This window comes from Eubalaena glacialis, chromosome 20 (assembly GCF_028564815.1).
Source record: "Eubalaena glacialis isolate mEubGla1 chromosome 20, mEubGla1.1.hap2.+ XY, whole genome shotgun sequence".
In the NCBI taxonomy this organism is placed as follows: domain Eukaryota; kingdom Metazoa; phylum Chordata; class Mammalia; order Artiodactyla; family Balaenidae; genus Eubalaena; species Eubalaena glacialis.
In genome coordinates this window covers 12,846,186-12,871,762 of record NC_083735.1, presented here as the reverse complement: position 1 = coordinate 12,871,762, position 25,577 = coordinate 12,846,186, and the positions used below count along the sequence as shown (strand labels likewise).

The 25,577-nt window shown below is 43.1% G+C and overlaps 1 protein-coding gene and 1 pseudogene across 3 annotated transcripts in view; one reads left to right on the top strand and one right to left on the bottom strand.

Annotated features, from left to right (window-relative positions):
• Window positions 1-1,220: 1,220 nt before the first annotated feature.
• On the top strand, window positions 1,221-1,878 carry LOC133081264 (claudin-22-like; annotated as a pseudogene).
• Window positions 1,879-3,382: 1,504 nt separating this feature from the next.
• The window catches only part of WWC2 (WW and C2 domain containing 2), a 163,139-nt gene continuing 140,944 nt past the window's right edge, over window positions 3,383-25,577 (bottom strand). For all 3 annotated transcript variants that reach the window (XM_061177545.1, XM_061177547.1, XM_061177546.1), the window contains 8 exons: window positions 25,114-25,278; window positions 21,587-21,708; window positions 19,534-19,732; window positions 18,025-18,189; window positions 16,579-16,671; window positions 13,248-13,490; window positions 9,012-9,139; window positions 3,383-6,027 (listed from right to left, as the gene is read on the bottom strand). In XM_061177545.1, coding sequence (XP_061033528.1) covers window positions 5,961-6,027; window positions 9,012-9,139; window positions 13,248-13,490; window positions 16,579-16,671; window positions 18,025-18,189; window positions 19,534-19,732; window positions 21,587-21,708; window positions 25,114-25,278 — 1,182 coding nt within the window. In that variant the 3' untranslated portion in view covers window positions 3,383-5,960. The remainder of the gene's footprint in view (window positions 6,028-9,011; window positions 9,140-13,247; window positions 13,491-16,578; window positions 16,672-18,024; window positions 18,190-19,533; window positions 19,733-21,586; window positions 21,709-25,113; window positions 25,279-25,577) is intronic.

Sequence of the window (25,577 nt, the reverse complement as noted above, 5' to 3'; positions counted from 1 at the left end):
TTTGGTTTTGTTGGTAGCTGAAATTGATAATTAGTTCCTGTTTCCTAAAGAAAAAAACCTAACGATCTGAAATCCTTTAAGCATTCTGCACTAGCAAAACCACATGCTAAGCCTATCCAAAGTGCTATTTCCACAACAATGACTTGGTCTTTCTTGAACAGAGGTGGTTTGTTTAGGAAATTGCTAGGAACCCTGTGTGGCAGGACTTTATGAGGCTGAAGGTTTTCAGTACATTGTGATACTCTCAGACTTAAAATACTGGCCAATCTCTTCTCGTCCCTTCCCTCAAAAGCTTCGTACTTTAAAAAGATAAACAATTCCAAAAATATTTTGCTTAATATCCAGCTCATCTGCCCTAATAAAAATTTTCCTTTGTTCAATTAAAAGTTACATGCATGGGGATGAACCAACAGAGACGTTGATTCTAACTTACGCAGTCCTACTGCTTAACTTTTCCACGGCATAGAAAGCATATTCAAGCAAAGAAACAAAAAATAGCAAGTATTTATGTCCCTGTGTGTGAAGCTGTCAGGAAGGCGTGGAAGTAAACAGACTTGATATTTAGTTCAGAATCGTTTCATATGTTATTGGGTATATGTAGCCTAAGAGATTTAAAAAAAAAAAAGAAAAGCCTGATTTAAGGTCTACAGAAGAGATTTCTGAGACTGATTTATTTGGTTAAGAAATACTTTTCTTGAACCTGTTTTTAAAAATGATAACACTCAGTTATAACCACAGTATGCGTATTGAAATGAGACCTCTTAACAGTTGAAAATCTGATAGGTGCAATTAGTAAGATATAAAGTAGCAGGAGTTGAACCAAACTGTCAATTAAACATCTTGCACGGAGACTTCGTAATTCTTTGACTTGTCAGAAAGGTCAGGAACAGCGTGAAAGCCATTTATACTTTAACAATGAGAGGATTATTACTACTTAATGTTATTTCAGGGACAAACTGCCTACTACAAAATGCAGCCCATAGGAAGTGAACGTGATCTTGGCCACACCTTGTCATTACTGGTTTGCAGAATTATTTCCCTATATTTTTCTGAAAACTATTCAACATAGAATTGAACGATAGCAACTCTGGCAAGAATCCTCCTATATACACAATGAAAAAATAGTTCTGAGCTCTGCAAGTGATAACACAAGTGTCACACTTCTTTTCACAGCCACTGAAAGGCAGGGGTTGGTCTGGCTAAGGTCACAGGATTTTATAATGGCTTTAGTTTTTAGAGCTGTGGCACAATTAGTGGGAATTTCACTATCTTTGCTGGGATGGGTTTTATCCTGTCTTACAAACTACCTGCCACAATGGAAAAATCTCAACCTGGACTTAAATGAAATGGAAAACTCGACCATGGGACTCTAGCAGACCTGCGTCACCCAAGAGGAAGTGGGGATGCAATGCAAGGACTTTCTTTCCTGGCTTTGCCTGCTGAGCTCAGGATCTCCAGGATTTTAATGTTCTTCTCAAACGGCCTGGGATTCCTGGGCCTGCTGGTCTCGGGGTTTGGCCTGGACTGCTTGAGAATTGGAGAGAGACAGTAGGATGTCAAGAAGCAGCTGTTAATCCTGGGAGGAATTCTGTTCTGGACAGCAGGCGTCACAGCCCTTGTTCCTGTCTCTTGGGTCGCCCACAGGACAGTCCAGGAGTTCTGGGATGAGACCATCCCCGAGATTGTGCCCAGGTGGGAGTTTGGGGAGGCCCTCTTTATCGGCTGGTTTGCTGGATTTTCTCTCCTGCTCGAGGGTGTCTGCTAAACTGGGCCGCCTGTGGGACCCAGGTTCCCCTGGCTTCCGGCCACTATGCAGTGGCAGAAACGCCGCCTCACCGTCTACACCTGGAGATGAAAACCACTCACCTGAAACTCTAAGCCAGAAGCGATCAGCGGTGCCCTCAGATGATTTGGTAGGATTTCCTGTTACACAGTAACCCATTCACTATGCTTTTGATTTTCTAAAATGCATTTTCCCGTCGCTTCTGAAACTGTCATTTCTTCCTAAGATGGTAAACCACTTTTATCTTCTCTGAGACCAAAACCAATCAAGACTTAACAGTAATCATACTCATTACTGGGCATGAGTTTTCTCAATTTTAAAATAGATTCAGTGATTGCACAGAACCGGTAAATAAAACATTGTATTAGTACCTACACATCTTTTGAAGGTGTTATTTAATAGAGACGAATCATTTGGCAATTGGAAATGTTACTGCTGATCATTGACTTCTTTCAAGTGTTTAAGATCACCTATTATACTGAAACTAAAGTCTGGCTGCTTATTTTTTTAAAAGGTATGACATCTGATTATATTAAAAAAATTGCTGGCTCTCTGAAAGCTTGAGAGGTGCATATGGGGGACATATCATCTGTTTTTTAATTGGAGACTTCAGTGCCTCTATGGAGACTTTTCCATTCATTCATGTCTTCTTTACTGTGTCAGAAGCAGAGGAGGGCAGTCTTGTGTTTTAAAGATTCATGTAAAATCTACTGCACCAACATGCTTTTGCTTGTGTGTCCTGGGCTCTGCGGTAGATGGTGCAGCCACAGGGGCACTGCAGGTTGGGACTGGGAGGTGTGGGCAGATCTCCCCATCCCCTTTTTAAAAAAAAAAATCAGCAATATATATGGTCCAACCAAGAACTATTCACAGCAAGCTGCTGGCTTGGGGAATTCTTTTCTTTTTTTAAAAATTTATTCATTTTATTATTTTATTTTATTGGTTTTTGGCTGCGTTGGGTCTTCGTTGCTATGCATGGGCTTTCTCTAGTTGCGGCGAGTGGGGGCTACTTTTCGTTGCGGTGCACGGGCTTCTCAATGCGGTGGCTTCTCTTATTGCGGAGCATGGGCTCTAGGTGTGTGGGCTTCAGTAGTTGTGGCACAGGGGCTCAGTAGTTGTGGCTCATGGGCTCTAGAGTGCAGGCTCAGTAGTTGTGGTGCACAGGCTTAGTTGCTCCGTGGCATGTGGGATCTTCCTGGACCAGGGCTCGAACCCGTGTCCCCTGCATTGGCAGGTGGATTCTTAACCACTGCGCCACCAGGGAAGCCCCCAAACTTGGGGAATTCTTCATGAAAGAGTTTATATTTGTTTGATATATAGTTCAAGTAAACTTTTGTGTTTGCACCAGAGAAATTCACTGAACAATAAATGACACTGAAATAAAGTATTAGGTAATATGTATCTTTGTTTAAAAAAAAAAAACACTGAACTTTTTTCCACCCACAAACACATGAAAAGTGCAGAAACCAGAGTTAATCTATGTGATGTATTTGCATACTTTTACAAACAAGACAAATTAAAACAGAAACATATTCAGAATTTAACCTGATTAAATATTTAGTTCAGTCCTGAGCTTTTGATATTTAATACAATATAAAGTAATAGCAAAAAAAAGATTTTAAATTTATTTGATTTGCATGCTACAGAGATTCAGCTAAACTTTGTTCATTTGGCTAGCAATATTCTTTTTGTACCTGTAACACTTAGATTCTGATATACAAAATTGTAATAACATACTGATAATTCAAACTTGAGAACTAAATATTACATTCTTTTTACCCTGTGAAGAATAAATTCTACCTTTAAAAAATAGTACTTATAATATTAAAATTCATGTTGTCCATATGGTTTTGTGAGCAAGTTATTAAAATGTTTTGTCACTGTGAATCATTTGGGTTAGTACAAATATGACAGGATTGTTAAAAGCTGCCTATAAATACATAACACTATTGCTGATTTTTAAAGAGTGAAAAAGGATTATATTAAGTTTGTCTCTCATGTTAGAAATGAGCAAATGCTGTAAAATAAAACCAAAAGCATCTTGGTCACAACTGCTAACTACCAGCCTGAGACAGATTTTATTCTTTTATGCTTGTCTGAAACTCTTTGTCGTACAAAAAGTTAACAGCTAATCCGATGGAATTTATAAAGCTGTAAATATTCCAATATAGCCTCTTCTGTGTCAAACATTTAAGATGGCCAGAACCGAACTATATATTAAACAGAACATAAATAAGACCGTAAATAAATAAATGAAGAAAATAAAATCGTACGGTACAACCACACATAATCCTATAAACATTTTCATGGTCAAACTAAGAAGCTGAAAACAGCTGACCTTCATTTAACTCTACATTAAATAAACTTCTGTTTTTCACATTTGACCTCGACAAGGATGAACGGTGCTCTCCCTCCAGTTCTCCTCGGTCACCTAACAGGATGAACTGGGCCGCCTGCAAGGACTGTACTCAGTCAGTTCACGAGGCTGGTTTTTGTTCAAAGTAGTGTCACGTCCAGTTATTCCTTCAAAGACTTGTATATAAACGGTGGGACACTTAGGAAAAAGTCATTACAGTTCTAGGCTCAGAAATGGCTTGATCTGAATTTTGATTCTGATAAAAATGAACCTTCCAAAACATGTGTAATTACTTTCAAATAAATATTCTTACCAATGAGGATTCTAGCTTAGGAACAGAACTTGTGTTTCTTTTTTTTTAGGGGCCCATTCCTTTAAGATGATTTTTTCATCTCTTAAAAAAAAAATTGATTTCACTTGTTACATAAGATGGCTCACCAAACATTGCCTCTTCCAGTATTACAGACCGAGTAATATGTATGATTTAACTTGCATAAAACTATTTCTTTTAAAAGCCTTTTATGCTGACAGAGCTAACCTGGGGATTTGTTTCTTTTAAGAAATGCTTGGGTCGGGTAAGCTAAAATTCTCCGCTGGATGAAACTTTAGTCAGTTTCCATCTTGTTTGTCTGGAATATATATATTTATTTATTTATTTTTTAACAAATGACTCAGCTTTTACTTCAAATTAATAATCTCCCCAGGCACTCTCTTCTCTTTGCCTCCCAACTCCTTACCACAAGTTATAGATAGGATTCCCTAAAAATGACAGCTGCAAAGTAATTTCTAGTAAATGTTAGAAACCTGTTTACTGAAGTATTTAAAAAATTTTTGGCAACCTTGATTCAATCAAGATACCCTTTCCTCTGTTCCTGGTTTCAGCAAGTGATGCTCATGTGTTTCCCTCCACAGTACCAGCACCGTCTGTGCTCAGCACCCTGGGCCCCTACCTTCACCCACTTGGTACCATCCTCACACCTAGGACGAAGCATGACTCGTGCAAGCCAGACACGTCTGAACACCGACGCGCAATCGGCCTGAGCGAGAAGCAGCAGCTGCCCACGGACGTGCTGATTTTAGTGTATTTGAGGCGAACTGGCTTCCTCCTTTCATCTTCCTACCCTTAAAGTCCTACATCGCGGGATCTGTAGTGTGGCTGGGAGCACTGCTCCTTTGCATTCTTGCCTTCCTGCACTCAGCGTTTTGTTCTTGTTTTCTTTAGACAAATAGAAAAGGACAAAGAAAGGCAGTTGTTTTAAGGAAACAAAGTGTTCCGACGGAGGTGACGGAAATGGACGCAGCACCTGTTTCAGGTGGACCCGGACCTCTGCACTGAAGCTCATGCTCAAGTTCAACCTCACGCTGAACGAGCTGCCCTCGAGCACCAAGCATCACCTGGCGCCACCGCCAGCTTCGTAGTTGCCCACGGGAAAACAAAGGAAAAGCGAAAACCGCCTGCTGCTAAACTGAGTTATTTCTCAACAGTCGGTTCAATAGGATACACGCTGGGTCCCCCCTCTATTCCATTTTTACCAAATAAAGCCCATTGGCGATACACGTACACTGTACATCTGTGTACCAGATGATCCTGTTTGGGTTATCTGATTTTTTTTTTTTTAAACATGTAAGAATTACATTCAAGGTACTTTACAAATTAACATGTTGAAAATCTGATGTGAAATAAAAGCTCTTTAAGAATTGACAGTTATATTACAAAAACCCCCAAAAAACAAAAAACAAAACCCCAAACAAGAAAATGTTCAGTCTTTTGCCCTCCCTAAGAAATGAAGAGGTGAAAACACGATCTTGTCAGCGATGTAATCAGACGTCATCAGCCGGCAGGGACGGGATGCTGATCTTCGCTCTGGTGAAGTAGGCAATCTTCTCCCTAGAGCCAGGGTGAGAAATACACAGACTTCAATAGGATGTTGAAAGTGCTCTATGCCCGTTAAAAATAGTCCCAAGAACGCCAGCGTTGTCTCCACAGGCCCGGATGGGAGATCTTGTCCTTAGCTAGAGCTCCATTTAAAATCAAGACTGTCTTCGCCTTTTTACGGAAGGACATAAAGGAGAACGGCAGCTCTGACCCACGGTAACCACCGGTCGATAGAGGCAGTAAGGTCCCTCCCAGGATTTCCAACCTCAGACAGGTTTTAAACCACTGGGGCGGGGGTGTCGGGGGAGCATGTCAGTCTAGGTCTGAGCATTTCTAGACCAGGTAGTAGAGGATTCCAGGGGCCAGAATCCTCACAGGAAAGTACACGATCCGGGGAGAATTCTTTACACTCAATACCATGCTAAGGTAAGGGCAACATAAGGAGCGATGGATACCGCGGCTCAGACGAGGGAAGAGAAGGAGCCTGACCGTCGTAAAGGCAGATCTGCCGCATCCCAATAAGGAGAAACAACCTGAGAGGGAGAGGCTGAGAAAGAAGGGGCGAGAGGGTTTTCAGAGCTTAGGAGAGTGTCAAGAAAGTAAGGTTTTAGGGTTGTAGAGCCGCCAAGGACAGGAGCAACACGTCTAGCCTCCAAGAAGCCTTCACATCGAACAGTCCCCCATCAACACAGGCTGCTGAGGGGGCTCCCCACGTGGGGACACGCTGGAAGCCCTAAGGAGGAATAAAGCACTGGCCCTCCTTCAAGAAACTGGGAGTGAGATGGTGCAGGAGCGTGGCGTTATGATGCAAGAACTGAGGTGGAAAAGCTCTACATCTAAGGAAAGGAGAGAGAAGGAAGGAAGCATGAAAACCCTGGGCAAGTTGGAAGGAGAGTTATTTTTGTGCTACAGCGTCCTTTCCATTTGCTCAATTCTATGAGATAAAATTAAGAATTAAAGGGGCGAGTGAAAGTAGTCACGATGTCACTGAAGGCAGAACCCAAAACTGGGGTCTTTGCTTCGACACTTCCCGCAAGCGAATTTCTTTGGCTCACGCGGTGCTTTTTGAACACACAAATTAGTTGTCAGTGTCTACGCTTGAGATATTTCACATAAAATTCCTGATTTCTACCTTCCCTCGACAAATCGGAAGAGCAGGGAGCCCTGGGCTTTGGGAGAGCAGCTCAGGGAGAGTGCCCCAGGCCCCTGCACGTATCCTGGTCCATCTCCCTCTCCTTCATCACCTGCCTGGTGATATGCCTGGCTTTGGGTGCTAAGGGAGTGTTTATAAACATTTATTTCGGGTTTTAGCAGCAGCTGAGGTTGGATGACTTCTCCTCTGGACAGTGTTTCTTGCACCAAAGGCACGAGAGGATTCCCCGCACCACCCTGCAGTTCTAGAAATCCAAGGAGCAGCATCCTCTGAAAGTTACAAGAGCGACCCTGGAGCTGAATGGAGACAGGAAAAAGCTGACTCTTTACTATAAGCCATCGTGTTAAAGAGAGTCCGAGCCCACCATGACCCGTCTCCTTCCCCCACACCCGACTCACTCAGGACAGCAGGAACTGCCACTGCGTCCTCTGGCACCAAACCCACCCCTTCCTGACGAGCCCTCTCCACACCACATCCCGTCTGCCCCGCACGTCAGACATGCTCCTTGGGCTTCTCCCACGTCAGCCCAAGAGCTTCCTACAGACTCCACACCACACACACACACCCACCACAGACCAATAAAACCACACCTCTCCTGTCGCCCCCCTCTCCCTTGACTGAAACTGTCCCTGGATGGTCCCCAGTGGCCCCCAGTCTGGGGAGTGTCTTTCAATCCTTCTTTGCTGTTGCCTTTGACAGCATCCGTCACCCTCCCCCCTCAGCTCCAGGGCCACGCTCCCCAGTTCTCCTCCTAGCTCTCCAGCCATTCCTTCTTAATCTCAACGGTCTCCTGTCCTGGTCACCTTCTCGCACTTTCCAGGATGTCAGACCCATGTTTGTTGTGGAACCACCATATGTGAGATGAAGACTCCCATTTTTATCTCCTGGCTTCAGAGTTTTATTTCTACTTATCTGCTGACCACGGCTTCCCAAGCTAGCCCGCGGGAACTGTTAGGCTGGTATGTCCAAAAGCAGAACTCTCCCCGCCCCCCAGCGCCCCTTCATCCACCCACCTCCCATCACCCTCCTATCGCCTGCCTGGCCTCCCCTTTCCAGGGTCTGCCCGGCCGCTCTCCACAACGCCTCTAACGCCCTCACTCACTCCTGCGCTTGGAGACCCCTGCTGGTCCCCCACCACTCAAAGCCAGCACTGGAATCTTCGACACAGCACACGGGGCCTTGTGTGGTCGACAGGCTCACCCGCTGGCACTGACCTTTAAGGCTCTGTGCCTCTGTCCCTACCGGTCCCTCCTGCCTCGATGCCCTTTCCAAAACCACCACGCCTGGTGCCTGACACATGCGTACCCATTCTTCCAGCCTGTACGGCCTCTTAGACTCCCGTGCACTCCCGCAGGCCCAGTGTCTGCCCTCACGGGACCCCGCTTGGCCTTCAGGGGGCTCCTTCCGCATGGCACTGCCCGCCCCCCTCACACAGACCGGAGCCTCCGTCAGGCCAGGGGCGCTTGCCCTTCTCTGCGTGCCCGGGCCCAGCCCCGTGCATGGCTCATGGGGCCTGAGGAACAGTCCAGGGAGGGAACAGCAAAACCCCGAAGATAGGTGACTTTTCTGTACCTTTTTGTTTTCTGCATTAAGATTTCTCAGTGAGATGTCTAACTGCTTCTAAGAGCTGGGGACACCCCGGGTCCCCGGGGAGCCGGGCTCAAATGGAGTCAGGACTGTGGCCGGCAGGGTCTGTGAGCTCAGGGACACACACACATCAAACCGGAAGCAGAGGGCCTGGTGTCCCACATCCCAACACGTGTCACCTGCCAGCCACCCTGCGGTGCAGGCCTGCGTGATTCAGACACACGGGGACAGCCCCGCACGTCCCACGGGCGCTCACCTGAAGGACTGCACCTGCCGGGGCACCTTGCGGCTCTGCTCCCGAAGCCGGCACACGTCCTTGGAGACCTGCCTCATCAGCTTCTCTGCGTTCAGGTCCTGCTTCTGCTCTTCTTCGGACTGTTCGGCCTGGTAAGGAAATGAAAACACAGAACCCCCCGGAACATTAGTTAGAGATTCCCAAAGGGGTGCGCTAAGGCTTGAAGGACGCCGGGCTCATGTCAGGAGGCCAGCCCAGCAGGACGACACCCATGCATCCACCTCATGCCGACAGGGAGCAGCTACTGGGTCGGGGCAAGTGTGCTTTAATGCATTTTAAAAATCTTATCACATAGGCAAAATGGGATCATCTTGTTACATCTGGAACACCTGGTAACTGCCCCCTCTCCACCCACCAAAACGGAAGTTTAAAACTACTTACAGCACCATGTCCAAGAAATATCTACTGTTAACATTTTGGAGAATACACTTTCAACCTCTTATTCATCTTTTCAACCCTTTTATTTCTGTCTTAGCCCTTTTAAAAGCTGTTTACTGAAGTAGAATTTACATACCAAAAAAGTGCACACAGACGCGTGTGCAGCTCAAAGAGCTTTTTACAAAGTGATACACTTCTCGAAACTACCAGACTGTAAACAACCCAGGGAGAGGACAGAGCACGTCCCAGTCTAAGTTTCCACAGAGGCTTCTACTCCCAGGAGGACGCGTTGTGAGTTGCGCTCAGCCCTTGGCAGGGAGGGGCGGGCGTGTGTATTGAGAGGGGACACTCTTAATTTGAGTCAGGGGTTGGGGAGACTACACTCATTTGGGCACCTTCTCCCCATGACCTCCCAAGTGGGGCGCTACGGTAACAGAATTTACTGCTCAGTGGAGGCCACTGGTCATGGTGGGGCAGCTGGACCTGTGAAGGAAATGGGTGAGGAAATTTAGAATACTGGTGTTTGCAGCTTCAAGTCTTACAAGAGAGATCAGCTCGGGATCAGAACTAAGTAGTCGGCACAAAGAGATGGAAGGAAAAGTGGCTTTGCTGATGGTGGTGCCTGTAGCCTGCAGCAAGCTGATGGTCCCATCACTGGGACCCTTCTGCACTTGAAAAAGCCGACTGCTGTGCTTGTGTTGTTAACACGGGCAGCTATAAACTTTAGAGCAAAGAGCAAGGTCTTCCGGCTTAAGAGACAAAAGACAAGAACCAGTCTGACTGGTTCACAGCCGAACGGATACAAACAGCAATTCTACTACTAGAATTCTATTCGTGCTTTGGAAACGCTAGCGAAACAAGAAAGGTGTCCCAAAATGTATAGGAGTGTTCACTTCCACACTGTCTATGACTGAAATTTGGGAAACTATCATTAGTAGAATAATGAAATAGTTATATTTATGATTAAATAAATATGATATATTCATAATGTGTATTACAAATGCCTTAAAACAATCAATTTCAGCAACATATACAAATATGGAAAGCTGTTCATCTTACATGACTAGAATTAGGTGGGGAAAAAAATAAGTTGCAGAACAGTATGTCTTCAGACCCTAGTTTTCTGTAACTCTTCCAAATAACACTGACACATATACATGGCATAAAAAAGAGCTGGAAGGACATATAACAGTCAACAGAGGTCATCCCTGGGGAGTGGGACTCAGGGGCACTTCTATCAATACTTTTTGCTTTATACACTTCTGCATTATTTGGCTTTGTTACAACATGTTAATTTTTTAACTAAAAAAAACTTTCTAAATTTTAAAATATTCTCAACACACAAAGTGTACTAAACTCAGTTTAAATCTGAAAGCAAAAATGCTTGTGGCACTTTTAGGAAAGATGACATTTTACAAAAACTATTTATTCAGCCAAGTACTGATGAAGATTCAGTTATACTCACACCACCTTACAGAAAGCTAAATAGCCTACAATGGGGCATAACCTAGTTAGTACTTTGCTAATGATACTCTACTGCAGTAACTTCTGATTTTTTTCACCACAAAGGATCCCTTTTCCAGATATTTTTTACTGCTCCCCTTTCCTCTCCTTGTTTTGAATGATTTTGTTTAGAAAAGTGGCCTATATTTAAGAAACAGTTCTTTCTTGATTATTTTGGAATTGATGAGATAGGTGAGCCGTCACTCGGAGCTTCTGAATTTGTGTAATTCAAATTCAAAGGGGACAGATGTGATATTTTAGTTACTTTGCGAAGTCTTACCTTCAGCGAATGGATGATTTTTCACTAGGCGTCAGGTTGGGAACTACTGACTTAGTAGACACAAAGAAATGACTTCTACCATGATGTGGTACATCCAACTAGGAAACTAGTAATTCTACTAAAATGTTGCTGCTATTCTAATTTTGGGGAACTTATAAGATGAACAAACCAATCTTAAAATGGCCATCTCCTTACTGACTTGAACAAACGGAGAGATTAGGAAAAACCAGCAAAGGAAGCTACATGCCGCATATACTTAGGGGAGAAAACCTGGCCCGGTTTCCCCAAGAAAGTGTATTTTACCAGATCAGAGATACAACAGGCCCCCGGGATCCTGTTCAGTATTTTGTTCCCTTCCATAGGAATGGAAGTGTGAGGCCTATTTTATCCCCGGTACACACTATTAAGACGGTCCCTCGAAGTAGCCTGCTGGCTGCTGCTGTTTCCAACTACCAGCATTTATGTGGCGGCTGCAGTCACTCTGAGACTTGGCTTTGTTCTGTGCAAAGTAAGACCGACCACCAAGCAACACACGAAGAGCCTCCTCTCCCTGCTGAGTAAGAACGCACTTTACTGCAGACTCCATTTGTCTCTGTGTTTATGTATTTATATCTGTACCTGGGTCTATACCTTCCTCCAAAAGTCTGGGTGCTAAAATATATCATAAAATTTTCATCAGGTGTTAATAATCGATAGTCGCCAGCTTTGCAGGCAGTCGAGGCTCAGTGCTGAGCACTTCACTGTAATCACGGAGTTCTTTTGTTGAATGAGCTGTATTAACATTTCTGACATACAATTTTCTTAGCAGATTCTAACTTTTACAAATGTTAACAACTGTATTATTTTAAGCTTTTAAGAAGCCTAGCGTCACAGAACTGCCATTTTGACAGGGGAACACTCAGAGGAAGAAAAAGAAATTTCTGCTTTGTAAGCAACCTGAGGCTCCTTTGGAAAAATACCAGCCCTTCCTCAGCACGCCTCTCCCCTTCTCACCCAACAAGTCACGATAAGCTGCCTGGTTCAGGAGGATCGGAAGCCAGTTTTTATGCCCCGAATTCCAGGAGAGTGTGATTAACCTTCAGTTTACGCGGTGGGGGCCTGACCTGCAGCAAGGTCCAGTGATTTATGTACGGTCACGTTAAGAAGCCTGACGGAGTAGGGAACACAATCCGTCCTAATTACAGTCCTGAGCTTCTTGCTCTGCTTCCTAAGGGGGTTGTACTATACACGGGACACTACCTCTGATTCAGGTTTTATTCTGAGCTACAAAACAGACTTTCAGCCACAAAGGAGGAAGGTTATGGAGAGTGACCCAGAGGCCTGACCGCGTTCCTAACAAGGCAGGCAGATCTGGGCTCTGCTGCTGGACTCTGTTCACAGCTTCCCTGGGAGCCGTATTTTTTATGGCAATTGGCAGGCTGTTTGCTCATCGTGAGGCATTTTATGGCCGCGGTGCTGAAAATCTCACAAATCCCCAACTGCCCCGGGGGCGGGGGGGGGAGGGTGGATGTGAAAGGGCAGCGTGTGTGTGTGCATGTACACCAGTGTGTCCGCATGTGTCTAAGGAGTGGACGTGGGGCTTAAGAGCAAGCAGGAGAGAAGCCAGTGGTTCTCACCAACTTCTGTGGCCAGAATGAAAGGCGCACAATTGGAAGCAGTCTCTCTTTCACAGAGCGGGTGAGCACAAACTTCAGGGATGAGAAGAAAAGGCACATAACTCCAATAATCTATCCATACATACAGAGTTGGTAAAAATAAAGATGAAAAAAATCTGTACTCAGGGGAATCAGATTATTCTCAAAATGGTACAAACGCACCTTGCTTTGCGGGCTCTTTCTTCACTATCATTGGATGCAAGGGCTGCCACCAGGCAGGAGGAAACACAATGGGAACAAATGTGTTCTAAGTTCTAGAAAAAGGACTTGAAGACTCGAGCAAGACTGAGGTGTAGGCTGAGTACCTTCTACCCGGCGGGCTCTAGGCAACGTGAACTCCACCAAGCGCCCCGGCGCTCACGGCGGCGCCGAGCTCTGTACCTGCTTCTCGGCCTGCCGCAGGAGCTTCTGGAACCTCTCGTCCTCCAGCACGCCCGGCGGAAGGTCCGTCTCGCCCTGGGCTTTCAGGTCCTCGAGTTTCTGCCTCAGGCCCCGCAGGGCCTGCAGCTCGTCGTTCAGGCGGCTCTGCCGGGTCAGCGAGGCCTGCAGGTCCAGCTCCAGGTCCAGAGAGGTTCGCACGGGGCATTCGGGCGCTGCCCTTCTGAGCACCGGCTGGCACACCGCCTGGAGGGTTAGAAACAACACGACACCCTCATTGCGTCGGTGGTCACCGAACAGGAGGGCACTATCCCTGCTTCCTGCTTTGGCCGATGAGGGGCGAGTGGCAGTGATGTGGCACCTCCCGCTCCTGTTACAGGGGCAGCAAAGGCCCAGAGCGGGGAGGCCGGGGGCCTTGGTCCTGAAGGAGGACAAGCAGAGCCCCCGGGCCACCTGCACTGAGCACGCAGGTAAGCAACAAACGAGCCTTTATTGTTTTAAACCGCAGAGAGTTTTGAAGGTGGCACCGTGGTAGAGCCTAGCTTAGCCGGACCAATTTACTGCACGAAGCCGGCCTCTGTGAACGACAAATACATCATAAGAAACTCACATCTGCTCCGTTTCAGGCCACGCACCTGCGTCCGCGCAGCTCACACCTCTCTCTCATCATTTCTGCACGCACTGGCCAGGACACAGCTGCCCAGGGGAGCTAGGGTTTTGACTCCTTCCTCGGTTTCCCATCGCTTAATATCTATTCAGTACTTTCACCCCTGAATCACTGTGCTCTCTCTGGGGCCAAGCTTATCCACTTATCAAGAAATAATTACTGAATATGTATGAATGCATGTCCGCTGGGGGTTTGTAGGCAAAACACTAGGAGGAGAAGACACAATTTGTGACCTTGAGGACATCGTTTAGTGGGTGATACGAGACAGTAAACAACAGCAAACCGCGCGGCGGTGGCTTCTGCATCACAGGAAGTCAGGGAAGGGAGCGATCACTCAGGGCTGGGTCAGACTCGCTTGAGGAAAGGCCTTCAAACGAGGCTGGGCAGGACTGCCTGAGCAGAGCGAAACAAGGAGGGCATTTCTTGCCTAGACTGTTGGCAGTGGGAATGGAAAATAAGAGATTACTTATAAAAACGGGTACTATTTGATACAAGACAGAAGGACTCAGACCTGACAGGTATTCCAGCTGGAAGGTCTGGAACAATGGTGGTGCTCATGACAGACGCGAAGGAGAGGCCTGTCTGGCCCGCTTCTCATTTCAGAGCCGCAGCCCAGGTCTGAATAGCTTTCATTGTCTCCTCGGATTCCTCTTTCTCCTTGCCCAACATATCCTGCTGCAACATTCTCTAATGTTCTTATTATTAGCTTTCCCTTTATTCAACCTCTGCTCTAACAAACTTATTACACAGAAGAATCATCTAGACACACACTCTCTTCGACTGTACTACTCATTTTTCAAGATCAGAAATCCTTCCCAGCTGTCAGGTACATGGAGGCTTTCTAAAGACTCCCGTGGGCACGGCCTGCTGGTAAGTGTGTAACAGCGGGCTCGCTGGTTTGTAAGATGTACCCATTTCCTTGGTGTCAATGCTCCCCGCCATGACTGCTCTCAGGCTGTCAGTGTGGTGTCGCTGAACTGGGGAGAGATGTGGCGATGGGTCCTCCCCAACCTCATGCCTCGCTGGCCGGGCTGCCGCCTTCCCAGCCAGGGAGCCTTCCACTGATCTCCGGAGGTGCTTTTGTTCTCTTCACCTCTACACGGTTCTCATGCTATAACTCCTAAATCAGAATACACTTCCCCATTCACTTCTACCAAACTCTATCTGCCCACTTTAAAAGCTATTAACAATGATCTCCTAAACAGTGTTTCAGGATTAACCTTTGTCTGGTTCAAGAAGTTCTAATAACTAAGTTTATCAGTAACCCGACTGTTTTTCAGCTCCACTCAATTCATAAACCCTGCTGGTTAAAAGTTCTCTGAAGAGTGCTACCATCCTCTGAAAGTATGTGCTTTTAAAAATGCAGGGGACTTAGAAAAGAGTTGGGAAGAATTTTCATTCAAGATGATGGAAATTTAGGTGCTTTTAAAGCACAAAGTTTGGTAATCTGAAAGATCTATGTTTCAAAAGGTCCTGAAAATGCTGAGGTGAAAGAAATGCTTGCATATTTACCTTTAGAAAAAAGGAATATGCTTAAGACTGTCAAGTAGCTAGGAAGTTAAACCAGGAAGCTACATGTTGCCCAGTCACACATCCAGTACTTTGCCCACAGCGGCACTAAACCAGAGCCGCTGGTGAGGGTAATGACTCAACTTACCCTCCAGTCTTCACTCCCACCCACGGGGCCCAAGCCTGGCCAAGCTGGGTCCCTCCTCATCCCCTGAATGTGCTTCCCTGCCCCTGTGCCATGTCAGGCCACCTACCAACAGCACCCAGTATCCATCTCCATCCCTGCAACAAAGCTACCACTTTCTTTTGAAATTTTATAGGGGTGTCAAGGCCAGACACCTTCCCCACGAAGCGTTTTTGATTCTCCCGACCAGGTGAGCTCACTCCGCCCTTCCATCTGCACGTGGACTTGCCTGTGTGCCCTCGGAAGACCTCCTCCAGGCAGGGAGGTCCTGCCCGTCACTGCAGAGCTTAGTGTGCACAGCGCTGCATTCTTACTGAACACCGTGCTTTAAGCCGAAATAAAGCAGCTTTGGAAATTAGCACGAAACAAATTATTAGCAAACAAATAACTTTCCATTACTATTTCAGCTGCTGGTAAATAAACAGGAATTTCTGAACAGTCCAACCTTTTAATTTATTTAAAATTCTCCCAGAGTTTCCCTTTCGAGCTCATCCAGAGACCTCTGGCTTCCAGGAAAACCTGACTTGAGCTTTTCCATCTACATTAATCTTAATCTTCTAAAAATATCTGTTTTTAAGCAAGCTACTAAAACCGTGTCCTCCTTTTCCAGAACGCCTGCCCCTCACTAAAGGCACCGGGTGTTACACTCTCCCCACAGCTGCTCAAGAGCCGGCTGTGGTGTGGAGACCGGCAGCAGAGATGCTCCCCCCAACTTGGCAGCCCCGTCTCCAACCACGCTGCAAAGCGGATTTACCCTTCATTATCAGAGGTTCCACACCGGTGATGAATGAACGCTCTCCAGCACACCCTTCTCCATAACTGACACAACAGCTGTGTCTCCGTAATCCCAGTGGCTTCATCCCAGCGCCCAAGAGCACGGGGCAAGGACACCCAGCAGTCCTGGTGTTCATGTTCTGATATGCAAGACGCTGGGTGGGTCCAGGACAGCGGGATGCCGCCGAGGGAATACATACCCTTTTGACTCTCAAACTTCGCCGTTCGGTGGAGTTTCTCACAAATAGTGATTTTTTAGCCAGGGTTGAACTGTCACTGTCACTTCGATTTAACTGGCAACAAAGAATAAAAAAAAAAAAAAAAAAACAAAAGAAGAGGAAATCAGTGCATACCAATGTGCTAGAGGAAGCCTGGAATTGAGAACATTATCACAGAAAGAAGGTAGTTTATTTCTTTAAGAAAGTCCTCCCCAAACAAATTTTTCCCTGTTTTCTTGCTTTTCTTAAATAACTTGATTTTCTTTAAATAATTGCTTTTTGGTTACAGTTATCATAAGTCATTTGTTAAGAAAATTATATACATTTTGAAATAAAATTATCCCTTGTATTTTTAGCTAATGTGCACTACCCATTCTTTAAAAGAAAGGTTTGTGTAATGCACAGAGCTCAAGGTCAGAGTGGAGTCGCAGCAGGTACAACTGGGAACACGCCCAGCCCAGGCAGCCCACACTCACTCCCTCACCTGCTTCAGGTCTTTGCTGAAACGTCACCTTCTCAGTGACGTCTACTCTGAACCTACTTAAATTTGCGACCCTCATCCTCAACATTTCCATCCCTTCTTAACTTGCTCTACTGTTTTCCATAGCACTGGTCCCTGCCCAAGAGACTTCACAGTTTACTCGTCATGTTTATTGTTTGGCTCAACTCACAAGAACATAAGCCCCGCAAGGACAGGGCTCTGGGTCTTTGGTTCATGGACGAATCCCAAGGATCCGGCAATGTGCTTAATAAATAGCAGGTGCTTAATAAAAATGTTTGGTGAACTGAATGAATAAGTTTAGAATTCCGAAAGTATTTTCGAACCCACTTTATAATGTTAAATCTAAATTACTATAAATCATAAATACTTATGGAACTAGAATTTGGTAAACTGATGCAAATCACATCATATTCTCCATAGAACTATGAATCTGATTCAGTGTCTGGAGGCATTAATAAAGGCGATTTTTGTCCTAAAACCCAATTCACAATTTTTGACTCAACAGGACTAACATGGTTTGAAGCATGCATGAGATAGAGCAGAAATATACAAGACATCATAAATCTTGAGTCACTTTAAGTTTCTAAATACACACTGAGGTCCAGACAGACTTAGCAGCCTGGTCCTTAATGTCACTTATTTGCCAAATAAATGGCATTAGAAGCAAAGAGACATTAAATTTGAGGAAAGAAAGGAAAGAAGAAAATTCCACAACCCAAACTAAAAAGAACGATTAAGAGTGTGATATTTTATGTATATTTTATGGCATTTCTAGCCATTAGAATCTGTAGTCGAGTTTGAAGATCCCCTGGCACTGTCTATTGTCACTAACTGGCCACTCCCTGGCAGGGGGCGGGGAGAAGCGGCAGCCCCCTAAGAGCATGGCGCGCCTCCCCCTGCAGATGCCCACCCCGCAGACGCCTTACCCTGCAGACGTACTGGCTCCGCTCGCCGGGGGAGAAGGTCTGCGAGCGCACGATCACGCTGCTCCGCACGAAGGGCCGCTGCCGGGCGCTCAGGCCGCTGCGGTCTTTGGGGCGGACCGCCACACTGGCACTGCCCGCCTTGTCGGTATTTGTCTCTTTATCAACCTAGAAGTCAGTAATTTGTCAGGAGCGGAGAGACGTTTCTTGCTCCTTTCTTCTAAGTATGAAAGAAATACCTAATCTTACAAGAGACTCATCTAGCACCAGGGCCACTTCTGTGAGACAGTCGGCTTTGTCTTTCTCCTGATGGGAAGGTGCTTTTCTACTTAGTTCTTAGGAAGTTACCCTCAGGTAGGGTAGGATAATATCTGTCCAACAGGGTTACCTATAAGTGGCAGCACCACCTCTAACAGATTAGACCTAAAAAAGGAAGCTTTAGATTTACAGAGGGTAAATGTGCTTCTATAAAGAACCTTATTTGAGAATTCTTCATCATTAAACGTTACTCAACTTTCTGATTAGTTTTTTTCAGAGTAAACGATAAAAGTAACTAAATATAAGAAAATGAAAATACACTAGTTAAACCTCAGGTTTACGCAGAACATGCAATTATATATACAGCCATACCTCGGTATCCGTGGGAGATTGGTTCCGGACACCAAACTCTGTGGGTGCTCAAGTCCCACAACTGGCCCTCTGTATCTGGGGCTCCACATTCTCGCATTCAGCCAATCGTGTACTGTTTACTATCCGCGGTTGGTTGAATCAGATCCGCGGTTGGTTGAATCCGTGGAGGCAGAAACCGCGGACACAGAAGGCCGACTGTATGTATGTATATGTGTGTGTATGTATGTGTATATATATATATATATATGTACACACATGAAGTCGTCAGTCAGGGTATAACATTATTTTTCTTAGAAATAAATACCTGTTATTTTCTAAACTCCCAAGTTTGCCAGCATCCTCAAACCTTGAAAATGAGTTTCCCCCTTTGGGGATGGCCGTCTCAACATGTCTCTCACTAACCAGCAAAGTTACCTGCTTAGTAACATGGCATCTGTGCCTAAACCGAGTCATTTGCCACCTTCCTGAACTGGTTTCAATCAGAACCCCATCTAACCAAAATGAGCTTTACACGTTTGCCTCATGTTTGAAATTGAAATAAACTTATAACATTTATGAAACTTAATACAATTAAGTAGGCATCCTGGTGTTATTCAGGAAATTCTGAAAATGCTTTCAGTAAATATTCACAGAACAATTACAGAGAGATAAACGCCACTATTTATCTTCTTATATGAAACTTAATTGGAGAATGAATATGTGGGGCCCATTTGAAAAGGTTAAGGCATTTACAATGTTTCTTATGGTCTACTCCCACCAACGCCCATCCTGATCAGCTTTGGCACAAAATCCTAACATGGAGTTATAGCTGAAGAGACAGACTTGGTCTGCGTGGTGCCTCTAGGAGACCAGTTTCAGGAGGGGACAGCTGAGAACACTCACCAGGGCGGGCACTCCTGCAGGTGGCTGACTCCCAAGGTCATTGGCACAGTTGTTTTCTGTCTTACTTGTGTCCTCATTCATCTCAGGCACACTCGGGCATGAGCTTATGTCTTCTGCACAGCAACCACTCTCTGCCAATTTCACTTCAGCCCCTTCCTCAGCCACAATTTCATCAGAGGCCTCTCTCAGCATGGTTAACCTATGGGTGAAACAACACACAATACCCTTCAGGGTCAGGCAGGGGTGCTCTGTGATCGGCGCAACCTGGGCATGTTAACCCGTTACCTGGGCGATGATCAGACTCACACATCACGATTCAAGCCAGTTCTCTGGCTGGAACTTTTACTAAAGTGCTCATGAGAGATAAAGTTATCACCTTACTCTCCAGCAATCTGAAGCAAAATCATCATCATTTCGTACTGAAAAGTTAAATTCATGAAATTTGACCTAATTCCTAAATATTAAATAGAAATACGCTAAAAAATCACATATAAAGTTTAACCCATGGTTTGAAAATACTGACACTCACTATAATATAATTTGGTATCAGTTGTTCATTTATTGTAAAATTATTCAAACAATAGAATGCAGTGACTCTCTGCTAAGAGTGAATAAAAATATCCATTATCAACTGTGCTCATGGTCTAGCAGAGGTGGAACCCTGGGTAGAGGAGTCTTACTACTGAACTAACAGAAGACTCTGAATGGTCTATGATCTTGTCTTTAACAAAAGCCGTGGCCTGGGCTTGGGTGGCACTACAAGTGAGGCTCCAGAATACAAATATGGTTTATATTCTGTATAAACTGTACTGACAGGAAAGCAAGAGTACCAGGATGGGTAAGAATATCTCACTCTTTCTTGAGTTTCATATTCTCATAACGGGAACATTTTTTTCCACTGACAATGAAGAGTCAAGCTTTAATTGTGACTGGTGATATACTGACAGATTGGAACAGACTAGTTGTTAAACACCTGGTCATGAAATGAACACGGGGGGACTAGCAATGAGGAGTGTAAGTTATCAATTCCTTTAGATTACATTCTAAGTGCATTTTTTGAAATGTGGGTGAAACAAGTTGCGTATTTTACATATGCAAGGAAGGCTCAGTATTTCAAGATATGATGAACCTCATAATCACTCTCATATTTACTTTTTTTTTTCGGTGCTCTGAACTTTATTCACTATAAAGGACTTTTGATAAGAACAAAGTATATCTGCTTTTCACATCACTATAGTAAGCTGTTCCTTCCAAATGTCCACAATTTTGTTATTTATATCTTGTCACTCCAAGTCTGTAAGAAGTTTTATATATACACACATACACACAAATGCTGCTATATATGTATATGCATATATGTGTCAACAGTAGTTCAAACATAACAGAATAAGCAACAATACGTACAAAATTAATCCAAATGACTTTACATATATACTAAAAAAACTGATGCATTCACTAAAATTTGTTTTAGAGAAAACAGTGCAAACCTGGAAAGACAGTTCTTTATACATGTGTGACTAGACAAACGCTATAATAACCTTTTTTATTTTTTAAAAACAATGAGGTACGAAAAATGAGAAGGAAACAGAAAAAGAAGGTGAAAGTGGCAACAAACAGAAAAAGAGCTCTTCAGAAGCTATTTTCTAAATATCTGCTTTGACTTCCCAGAGCCTAAATGGTACTTCTGGTAGTTTGCAGAAAAAAGAGTCAGTTTTTAAATTTATCTATGACTCTAAAATAAACTACCATACCCTTCAAAATAGGTAGTTTAGACTTAAAACCAAAAAAAAGCCCAAGAAATAGTGTCAAAATTACTGAAGCAAGAACACAGAATCTCGCTCATGTGCTTTGTCCGCAAACTCGCCACTACCCCTTTCAACTCTCTAATGACCAAGGAAAGACTTTCCCTAGGGGCAGCCCCCTGAAGCTGCACTACTTTCCATTAATTCCAGAATAAGATCTAAAGCTATAAAGGTTTCCCTGAAAGTTTCTTCTGAGAATCTAAACACATCCTCTTTGAGATCCCAGTAGCAAAAGGAAATAACTGTTTTACCAATCTCCATCTGGACCCCTTGGCTCTTCTTCCAGCCCTGGTTCTTCTTCTTCTTGTGCTAATTCTTGTTCCACAGCCAAAAGCTCCGCTGATGTTCTTGCAAGTAAGGCTGACACTGCATCCTGGAGAAGGTAAAACACATGGCAATGAACACCATATGCTTCAAGAAATGATTTAAAAACTTATCAGATGGGGACTTATGCTTCTAGTTGTGAAAAAGAAGAGGTATGAGACCCAATTCTCCTGCTGAGAATAAATATGAAGGCTGAATAAAGTAAAACAAAAAGCGAAATATAAACAAACAGAAAACTCCAGCTGTTTTAAAGCAATGAAGAGCAACAAAGGCAATTAGCACTCGAGGACCAAGATCCCAGGGAGAAGGGAAATGCAAGGAGGTGAAGGGACCATCACTGCCACTCTTCTCCCTTGGGGGGCATGTCTCAGTTCCAGCGGTGAGACACACAGGCTGACAGACTGTGGCTGCCCAGGGCTGTGTCAGTGATGGGAGGATGCAGAGATGAAAACTGAGTTGGGGACAAGGTAGCCAGCATACAAGGGGCCAGAGAAAATGAACTGTGAAGTGAGCCCAATATTCTGCACAATATTCCTTTTGGGACACTTGCCCTTCCTAAGCTACGTATGTGCAGAGCAAGAAGCTGAGAAAGCAAAACCAGCTGCTAGGAGGCTAAACAGTAAGCAGATACCTCAGTTGCCTCATGGTCCTAGGGAGAGAAAAATTGGAATTCAGGTCTCTCAAGTGGTCCAGGTGATCTGCCCATATTGTAATCTGCCTTCCAGAAGAATATTAAATCCTCTCTGGAGGAAGCTATCAGCCAGATCCTCTACAATCCATACATAATATCCAGCATTCCACTGGAAACAGGGCCCAATGACTGAAAGCTAAGAAAAATAAGAAGCAAAAGAAGCAGACCCATAGGTGATCCATATACTACAGTTATTTAGAAAAGGAATTAAAAATTTTATAATTAATATGTTCAAGAAAACTGATGAAACAATGGAGAATTTCCCTAGGATAAACACAAAGACAAACACATTAGCACATCAGAGTGAAATTGCTGAAAATCAAAGAAAAAGAGGAAATTTTACAAACAGTGAAAGAAAAAAGATGTAATACCTTTTAAGGATCAACAATTAGACTGTCCTCCAGCAGCTGAACAGAATCAATGGAAACCAGATGACATGTTATTTTTAATGTGTTCAGAGAAATAACTATTCACTTAGAATTCTGAATATACAGGAAAAAAAGTCCTTCACAAATGAAATCAAAACAAAGATGCCGACAGACCTGTACTAAAAGAAATACTAAAGGAAATTCTCCAGGCAGAAGGAAAATGACCCAAACTGGAAGCACAATAATGCAGAAAAGAAAAGAATACATCAGAAAGGGTAAAGATATAGGAAAATCTAAATAAATACTGATTGTCAATAAAACAATAATAATAATGTCTTGTGGGATTTAGAATAAATGTAACTAAAATATATGACCAATAATTGCACACAAGGAGGAAAGGGAATCATGGAGTTAAGTCTTTAAAAATCTTTGCACATCAAAAAAAAAATAATAATAATGTATTTCTTTTCTTTTTCTTTTGTTTTTTTTTTTTTTAGGGATGAAGCAAATGAAAATGTCTTGAGAAAGGTGTTTGTTTGATGGCGTATCAGTGTCAATTCTTCCACACTGTTGGACCAACTGGGCAGTGTTGCTTGTTAAACACACACACACACACACACACACACAGAGTTGTCAATGAAGCCTTCTTATTATATAGAAATTTTAAAATATCAGGCTGTTTAAATTTTTACACGTTTCACTTTGAGTCCTAATTTGTTTTTCATTGCATCTACCTATTTTCCCTAGAACTATTTCTCTTATAAGTAATCTTACAGCAGAGGATATTATACATCCATGAGTTTTATCTTAGGCAATCCAACAGCTGCTTTTTTTTTTTTTAATTTTTAAATTTTATTTTATTTATTGTTTTATACAGCAGGTTCTTATTAGTTATCCATTTTATACATATTAGTGTATATACGTCAATTAAAAATACATTAATTAAAATATATTTCAATTAAAAAAAATCTTTGCGCTGTCTGAAAAAAAGCAAAAGCATTAATTTAACACAGTTTCTAAGTCAAGGATGCATGATGTAATGATCAGGGAAAAAGCAAAAAAGAAAAGGCTGTAATACTAATGGTCTAAGAGAAGGAAAAACCAAAATTTAAAAATACTTGATTAATCCAAAAGAAGGAAAAAAAGAAACAAAGATAGGACTAAAAGAAAACAAAGAGTAAGATGACAGGTTCAAAGCCAAATATATCACTAATAGCATTAAGTGTAAATAAATGAAATATTTCAATTAAAAGATGAAGATTTTAAAACTGGATAAGAAATCAAAACCAACTAAGTACTGCTTACAGGTGAAACACTTTAAATCTAAGAACTCAGAAAGGTTGCAAGTAAAAGAATAATAAAAGATAAACCATGCAAATGCTAGCCAAAAAAGAACTGATACAGCTTTATTGATACCAGACAAAAAGTGTTATTAGAGATAAAGAGGGATAATTTATAATGATAAAAAGGTCAGTTGAACAGAAAGATACAACATAATGCTAAATTTATATTCACCTAATAGCCTGGATACAAAATACATAAAGCAAAGATTAATAGAACTAAAAGGAGAAAGAGACATTTATAATCATAAATTAGAGATTTTATTATACCTCTTAATAACTGATAAAATAAGCAAATTGAAAAATCAGTAAATGCAGAAGATTTGAAAAGTAAAATTAACAAAGTTGACCTGCAGAAAATACACACTTTTCAAGAGCACATGGAACTTTTACTAAAACTGAACACATGCAAGTCTCAATATTCTCTATGATTGAATATGTATAAAAATTCATATAAAATACACCACAATGAAGTGTTTTATTCCAGGAATCCAAGGGCAATTTAACATTCAAAAGTCAATCAATGTATAATCCACTACATTAAGAGAATAATCTTAAGAAGATAACCACGTAATCTTCTTAAGAGATACAGTAAAAATGCTTGATAAAATTCAATATCCATGCATAATAAAGCTCTTAGCAAACTGGAAAGAGAAGGAAACTTCCTTAATCTGATAGCAATTATCTGTAAACAGCCTCAGAAAAACCATTCTAAGTGATGAATTATTGAAAGCCTTCACTTTGAAAAAGCATAGTACTGTCTACAGAGATAGATGACTGCACTGTCTACAGAGATAGATGACTAAGTCAACGGAACAGAATAGAAAGTTCAGGAACAGACTACACATGTAGAGGACATCTGACTTATGACAAAAGTGACACTGCAGTGCAGTTAGGAAAGGAAGTATTTTCAACAAACAATCCTGGGTCAACTGGCTATCATATGGGCAAAAAACAATCTTGACCTCTACCTCAAACCTTGCACAAAGATTAATTTCAGATGGACTGCAGATCTAAATGTCTTAATTAGATGTGTTTCTCCAACTCTGACTCACCAAGTCTATAGAATCTACTAGTGGCTGGCTTGGTTGAAATACTGAATCCTCAGTTTCATCTTCGTTCTTTTTGCAGGGCATTTGCTTTGAAGGAAGCAAGTTATACCACAGAGTGAAAATCTCATTGGAAAAGGGTAAATCTGCCAGGCTGATCTGAGTTCCCGCCTATGTGAAATGAAAGGAAAAAAAGAAAAAACAAGAGAAAATAAAATGTTTCAATTCATATTTGCTCCCTCTGATATAATTAAGATTACTGGACAAGCTTGTTTTAAGGTTAAAAAAAAAAAAAAAGCAATACTCATGATATATAGCACTGGTGGATTTTTTTAAAAACCTGGCGATGTCTTATATTTTCCAGTGTGACTAAATAAGAAATATAGCCGACCCTTGAACAGTGTGGGGTTAGGGACGCCAACACCACCCCCGACCCTGCAGTCGAAAATCCATGTCTACCTTTACAGTTG